This window comes from Danio rerio, chromosome 24, assembly GCF_052040795.2.
Source record: "Danio rerio strain M-AB ecotype USA chromosome 24, GRCz13ab, whole genome shotgun sequence".
NCBI lineage: Eukaryota > Metazoa > Chordata > Actinopteri > Cypriniformes > Danionidae > Danio > Danio rerio.
The window spans coordinates 39,225,185-39,232,500 of NC_141044.1; the positions used below are offsets into that span (position 1 = coordinate 39,225,185).

Below are 7,316 nucleotides of genomic sequence, written 5' to 3' on the forward strand. Positions count from 1 at the left end.
GAGCGCCTTCGGTGTGTAAAATTTATATATTTTTCTTCATGTGTTGATTTGTAGCCGAGTTAGCTTTTTAATGTTGCGCAAGCTAACTGTACTCTTAATTGTTTCTGTACTAGACATTATTAAAGGGATGGTTCACCGAAAAATTAAAATTTACGCACTATTTACTCGCCCTGAAGTACTTTCAAACCTTAATGTTTTAATTCTGTAAAACCAAAGCTGGTGAGCTGGTTTTAGCTGGTTGACCAGTCTGGTTTTAAAGGGGTTTTGGCCACTTCCAGGCTGGTTTCCATCCATTTCCAGCCTGGTCTTAGCTAGTCAGGCTGGAAAATGACCAGCTAAAACCAGCTTGACCAGCCTGGTTTAAACTGGACATAGCTGGTTTTGGCTGGCCTCCCAGCATGGCTAGGCTGGTTAAGCTGGTTTTAGCTGGTCATTTTCCAGCCTGACCAGCTAAGACCAGACTGGAAATGGATGGAAACCACCATGGACGTGGCCAAAACCCCTCTAAAACCAGCCTGGTTGACCAGCTTAAACCAGCCTAGGCTGATTCAGGCATTTTTTTTTCAGTAGGGACAAAATATGATATTTTGAAAACCTGACTTCTATAGGCTAGTAGGAAAAACAAATATGGTTTTCGATAGTTAAAGATTTCCAACTAGATGTAAAATGTCTTCTTTTTTTGTTAAACTGTTCCTGTCCTGATCAGAATCATGGGAAATGTAGTTTACAAAAATAAACTAATAGCGCGTACTTGGTTTATATTATCAAATATGAAAAGATCGCACCTTATTATTTGATATTAGTAACATTATTGAAAAAATGAGCACCTTTCGATGTGTAAAATTATTTTTTTTCAGTTCATCTGTTGTTTTGTAGCTGAATTAGCTTTTTAACTTGACATAAGCTAACTGTGCTGTCCTGTAATTGTTTCTGTACTACACTTAATTAAAGGGATGGTTCACCTTAAAATGTTTACTCGCTAAGTAAACCTTTGTATTAATTCTGAGCACGTAAGACGATATTGTAGAAAGCTGAAATCCTGACTTCCATAATAGGAAAAATAAATACTATGGTATTCAAGGCTTACAGGTCTCCAACGTACTTCAATATATCTTTGTTAGTGTTTAACAGGCAATAGAAACGTAAACAGGTTTGGAACAAGATAAGTGAATGATGACTAAATTGTCAGTTTTGGGTGAACTTAAAAAGGTAAATCTCCAGGTTTGAGGAAAGTCCTTACCCCAGGTGGAGGAGTTCAAGTATTTTGGGGTTTTGTTCACGAGTGAGGGAAGGATGGAGTGCGATGTTGACAGGCGGATTGGTCCAGCGGCAGCAGTAATGCAGTCGATGAACTGGTGCGTTGTGGTAAAAAAGGAGCAGAGCCGAAAGCAAAGCTCTCGATTTACCGGTCCAACTACATTCCTACTCTCACCTATGATCATGAGCTTTGGGTCATGACCGAAAGGACAAGATCTTGGATACAAACAGCCGAAATGAGTTTCCTTCCCAGGGTGGCAGGGCGCACCCTTATAAAGTAGAACCGCTGCTCTTTCACATTGAGAGAAGTCAGCTGAGGTGGCTTGGGCATCTGTTTCAGGGAAGTGTTCCAGGCATGTCCCACCAGGAGGAGGCCACAGGGAAGACCCAGGACACACTGGAGGGACTATGTCTCTTGGCTGGCCTGGGAACGCCTATGGATCGTCCCGGAGGGGCTAGAGGAAGTGTCTGGAGTTCTCTTCTGAGAGTGCTGCCCCCACGACCTGTCCCCGGAAAAGCGGATGAAAATTAATGTATAAGAAGGTCAAATAAAAAGTGTTTGTGGCACACTATCAGTATGAAAAGTACAGCTTTTATTTGACAAACAAATACAAAAATAATTTTTCACTTTCAGCAATTTCTACAACGATTACAATTTTGTGCTTGTTTACTAAAGTTACTAACAGATTGAAATATGTCTAAACAAGATCCAGGGCAAGCTCCTGATATGAATTAACTACTGGAGCGAGTAATACTTTATTCAGTGACAGGATCATTTCTAAGCCTGCAACACAGAAAACAACAACAATGTTAGCTAGCCACCTTCTGTAGGCCGACTAGAGTTGTGTCTGTCAGGTCTGAGGGGGAGGAGGTGACCCAGTTTCTTTTAATATCGCAAAGTGGCAAACTTACAGTGTCTTCACGATTTGTTTGTAAACACGTTACCTCATTTCACAGATTCTTTAGAGAGAAAAATAGATTAAATGTGCACAGCATATTTGACCCGAACCTGAAAAATCAGCAGAAACTTGAAAATGTCAGCAGAAAAAGAAGACAAATCAATACTATTCAATACTAGTGGAAAAACAAAACTAAAAATACAGAAAACTGCCAGAACAGTACTCGAGGGGGACACACAAATGAGTCATTCTCTGCAAGTTTATTTTATGTAAATGCTACTGCACGCTTTCGTCTCCTCAAGGAAAATGCAGAGTACTAAAAGCATTGTTTAATCAGGCATACTACATCACACACATCATTTCAATCAGGCCTAAAAATTCAACACTCAATTGGTAGCTGCTTTGCTGACATTCTCAGTGGCACTGTGGTATTCAAAAACACATTCATAATAATGCAGCAATATCTGACTGACTTCCTGACTTAAGTCTTGTCGCCTGTTCAAGTTTTAGGAACAACAAATAATAACTTGACTTCTAGTTGATGATTTGGTATCAAAAGTGGCTTATAGAAAAAGTCTTAGATTACGCTTATTTTACCCAAATAAAATATGATCATGGCTTGAATTTGAATAATTTCATTAGGACAGTAAGGGACTGTGCTTAGACTAAAGTCTCGTCACTTAACAGAAATAATGTCCAGTATAGAATATAAAGTCCTGCTGCAGTGGAGACAGAATGAATATTGTGACTGACTCCATCATGAGCTTGGAGGACTGCATCCATACATCTCTGCAATGACTCAAATCACTGATTAATAAAGTCATCTGGAATAGTGAAGAAAGCGTTCTTGCAGGACTCCCAGAGCTCATAAAGAGTCTTTAGATTTATCTTCAGCGCCTCCTCCTTCATCTTACCCCAGACATGCTCAACATTGTTCATCTCTGGTGACTGGGCTGGCCAATCCTGGCGCACCTTGACCTTCTTTGCTTTCAGGAGCTTTGATGTGGAGGCTGCAGTATGAGGAGGAGCTCTATCCTGCTGAAGAATTTGCCCTCTCCTGTGGTTTGTAATGTAATGGGCAGCACAAATGTCTTGATACCTCAGGCTGTCGATGTTGCCATCCACTCTGCACATCTCTCGCACGCCCCCATACTGAATGTAACCCCCAAACCATGACTCTTCCTTCACCAAACTTGACTGATTTCTGTGAGAATCTTGGGTTCATGCAGTCTTCAGTAGGTCTTCTGCAGTGTGTGATGATTGGGATGCAGCTCAACAGATGATCCAACAGAAAAATCGACCTTCTGCCACTTTTCCAAAGGATCAACCAGAAGTCAAGTTATTACTTGCTGCTCTTACAACTGGGATAGACGACAAGACTTTTTGTCAGGTAGTGTATATATAAACAAATCAGACATTTCTACTTAAAAGTCTTTAATCAATAGGTCATAGGAAGTTGATAAGATAAATAGCTGGTTTTTAACAATGCCAACAATCTGCTATTGATTAATAGTTTCGTACTCAATCTCATGAAGTCTTCTTCGTTTCTGTCTTTTTCAGTGCATATGGGTAATATTTAAGGAAGATCCGTCGCGCAATGTCATATGTGTCCCCTAGTGGCTTAGTCGGGTATTTCCTCTGATTGAAGACGAAGCCTTTTTCAACCTGGAACACGGCCTGGTTGAAGACGTCCTGTTTGAAGGGTCTTCCTCTGTCCAGACACTCCACCAGGGTGTTAACAAACAGCCCCCAGCGCTGCAAGTAATAGTCCTCCACTAGACCAGCCCACTCTTTGCTGGCGTAGTCTAGGATTTCCCCATCGGGTCCCCAAAGAGTGATCTGATTCCGTGCGTTGATGTCATACAGGTGTGCCTCGTGCTCATCCACGCCCTGAGACTGAGCTTGCTGAAGCCACGCCCCCAACAGAAAGTGCTCGTTGCTGGAAAGGATGCGGTCCAACTCTGGTAAAAGATCGTAGACGAGGACTCCGCCAGCCGTGAGGAGGTCAGAAAGCTTTTGGGTCTGGGAATCAAAAAATAAATACAATTTAAAAACTGTATTTTTACGCACTCAAAATTCTTAAAGGGGACCTATTATGCAAAAATCACCTTTTTATGGGGTTTAAGTACAGTTGTGCGGCAACAGTCTGTGAATATCTCTAGCTTGCAGTTGATAAAAATGTATTAATTTTATTTATTTATAGTTAGACTTGATAAAACCGTCTGCAGAAGCACTTTGACTGACATTCTATCTTTGTACATGTCATCAGAGGGGAAAGCCCCGCCCACTAGTGACGATCTATCCCTCATTAGCATAGGACGTTAGTCTTGTTCTTGAATCTGCTGCTATGCTGACACACAGGCATTTGTAGCTCCTCTTCTCATTTGAATTTAAAGCGACAGTCACCAAAATAGAACAATTAGGATCAAAGCTAAAAAGGGGCAGTTTCAAAGAGATATTAAATGTCCATATCCATGTGGATGGTCAGCATTCAGCTATTTTGTCAAATTTTATGAGCAGGCTTTAATTCTTCTTGTGTGTGTGCCACACTGGGTACAAATTAATGGCTTGGTTATACTAAATGGTCTGTTTTGGGTACAATACACATTTATTTCCATTTCCAATGTCATAAATAACAAAATAGCAAACCGCAGCACTATTTTGGGGAAGGGTATAGATGGAGGCCGTCCAAATAGGTGGGACTCCAGCATCAAGTGGGCTGTACAAACCTCCTGGAGTTTTCATTTATTTAATGTCTTCTAGATAACAAGCAGATAGGTTGGACTCTTTGTCTTAAGTCGTGGCATATGGAATACTGTTTCTGGGTTTAAGCCGTTACTCGTTTGAATTGAGAAAATATCATAACCTGTTGTGTTTGATTAATGTCTGCTACACCAACAACAACCTCACTGTAACCTGTTGTGTTTGATTAATGTCTGCTACACCTACAACAACCTCACTGTAACCTGTTGTGTTTGATTAATGTCTGCTACACCTACAACAACCTCACTGTAACCTGTTGTGTTTGAATAATGTCAACTACACCAACCTTAACCCAAAACCCAACTTCACAGTAACCTGTTGTGTTTGATTAATGTCTACTAGGGGCGACGCAGTGGCGGAGTGGGTAGCACATTCGCCTCACAGCAAGAAGTTCGCTGGGTCGCTGGTTCGATCCTTGGCTCAGTTGGTGTTTCTGTGTGGAGTTTGCATGTTCTCCCTGCGTTCGTGTGGGTTTCCTCCAGGTACTCCGGTTTCCCCCACAGTCCAAAGACATGCGGTACAGGTGAATTGGGTAAGCTAAATTGTCCGTGTGAGTGTGTGTGTGTATGTGTGGATGTTTCCCAGAGAGGGGTTGCGGCTGGAAGGGCATCCGCTGCGTAAAAAAACTTGCTGGATAAGTTGGCGGTTCATTCCCCTGTGGCGACCCCAGATTAATAAAGGGAATAAGCCGACAAGAAAATGAATGAATGAATGATGTCTACTACACCTACCCCAAGCCTAAACCCAACCTCACAGTAGCCTGTTGTGTTTGATGAATGTCAACTACACCTACACCACCCATAAACTCAACCTCACAGTAACCTGTTGTGTTTTATTAACATCTACTACACCAACCCTAAACCCACCCTCACAGTAAACTCTTGTGTTTGATTAATGTCTACTACACCTACCCCCAGCCCTAAACCCAATCTCACAGTAACCTGTTGCGTTTAATTACCGTCTACTACACCTACACCAACCCAAAACCCATCCTACTTGCAGTGTAATCCCTCCCATCTGGCGGTCTCCAGACTTCAGTGATACATACTTGCTTTTTGGGACCCTTTCGTATCTATCACAACAGTACGGTACCAAAGGGGTTGAGCAAGACTTGCTTCTGAAAGCGATTGATAAACAGAGAACCATCACCATGCCTACTAAGTAAGGGTACTGCTGACAGTGGAAACACAAGCCTGATCAGGGTAACCTGTGCCGAATTGTACTGTACTAAACTCTACTGTACATTGCAAATGAGACTTATTAGTAATTTCAGAATCAGGCAAACATGCCCAGTGTAAAATGCAATGAATTTTCAATACTTAATGTAGTAGGATGTTTCACTAGTTCATCAATATCAAAAACTGTTTGGGTTTACCTGGAAAGCGCTTTTGATGTCCTTGTAGAATTCTGTTGTAAGAAGCTGAAGCGCTTGTCGCGTCACGTCCACAAGATCGTACCGGAAGGTTTCCAGAGTCACTAACCCTGGAGCGGCCTCAAACAGAAGCTTCCATGCCCTGTAGAAGTCCGCTGGATCATACCAAATGTCTGTTTGCATGTGCAGGGATGGCCGATGGACCAGCGGACTCCGGTTGTGGTTCTTGTATTTGGGAAGAGTGCAGTTATACACGCTACGAAACAAGAGCTGCCAGGCCAACGCCAGATTTTCATCCATGCTACCATAACGCCGCAAGGCATACAGCGAAACCCACTTATAAAGGTTGACTGGATCTTTGCGCCAGGCCAACTCACTCATAAGTTCATAAATGACTGGATTCTGTTCGATGCCTTCGGGAGTCATACCCAAACCCACTAGGGTTGAATTTGGGAAGCGGACAGCATTGAAGGGACCAGAGTTAATGCTGTCCACCGTTCCAAAGAGACCACTATTCCCTCCAAAGTTGTGCAGCATGCACCAGATAAACGGCTGGCCGTAGAAGGAGTTTGTGGAAGAGTAGACAGGCATAGATTCAGCAAATAGATCCAGGACAATCATGCGCCCCAGGGGGACACCGTGTAACAAAGCCTTGACCTGATCCGCTTTCCAGAACGAAGGGTCACTGATAAATAGCCAGCCCTGCATCAGCCAAATTGCTTGAGGATCCACTGCCAGAGAGAAAGAGAGAAAGGAGAGAATCAGACACCAACGCATCTGTGAGCAGTTGTGAGGGTGCCATGCTTCAAATCATCGCCGGCTGGGAATCCCAAATGTGCCCCAGAAAATAAACAGGTCAATTAAGGCTTTTAACAAAACTAGAGCAAATGCAATCTGATGCGCCAAAGGAAAATGAGCGACAGTACAACAGCACTTTATTGCCGGCACCAGCATCTTCATGGTGCATAAAAAAAGAAATGAATTGTTACCTGAAGTCATGGTATTGAAGATGGCACGGCTGATAG

General features: G+C 42.6%; 2 protein-coding genes across 3 annotated transcripts in view; both read right to left on the reverse strand.

Moving 5' to 3' along the window:
* The window catches only part of pak1ip1 (PAK1 interacting protein 1), a 379,523-nt gene that overhangs the window by 146,690 nt on the left and 225,517 nt on the right, over positions 1-7,316 (reverse strand). The gene's annotated exons all lie outside the window — the stretch shown is intronic.
* naglu (N-acetylglucosaminidase, alpha) overlaps positions 1,830-7,316 on the reverse strand; it is a 13,006-nt gene continuing 7,519 nt past the window's right edge. The window contains exons 5-7 of one of the 2 annotated variants that reach the window (XR_015525315.1): positions 7,281-7,316; positions 5,235-7,022; positions 1,830-5,072 (exon numbers count right to left, since the gene is read on the reverse strand). The exon at positions 7,281-7,316 is cut by the window's right edge and continues 221 nt beyond it. Coding sequence is in view for 1 of the 2 variants with exons in the window: in XM_087310106.1 (XP_087166232.1) it covers positions 3,684-4,178; positions 6,295-7,022; positions 7,281-7,316 (1,259 nt within the window). In the remaining variant the exon portion in view is untranslated. The remainder of the gene's footprint in view (positions 5,073-5,234; positions 7,023-7,280) is intronic. The other variant, XM_087310106.1, reaches the window with a different exon arrangement.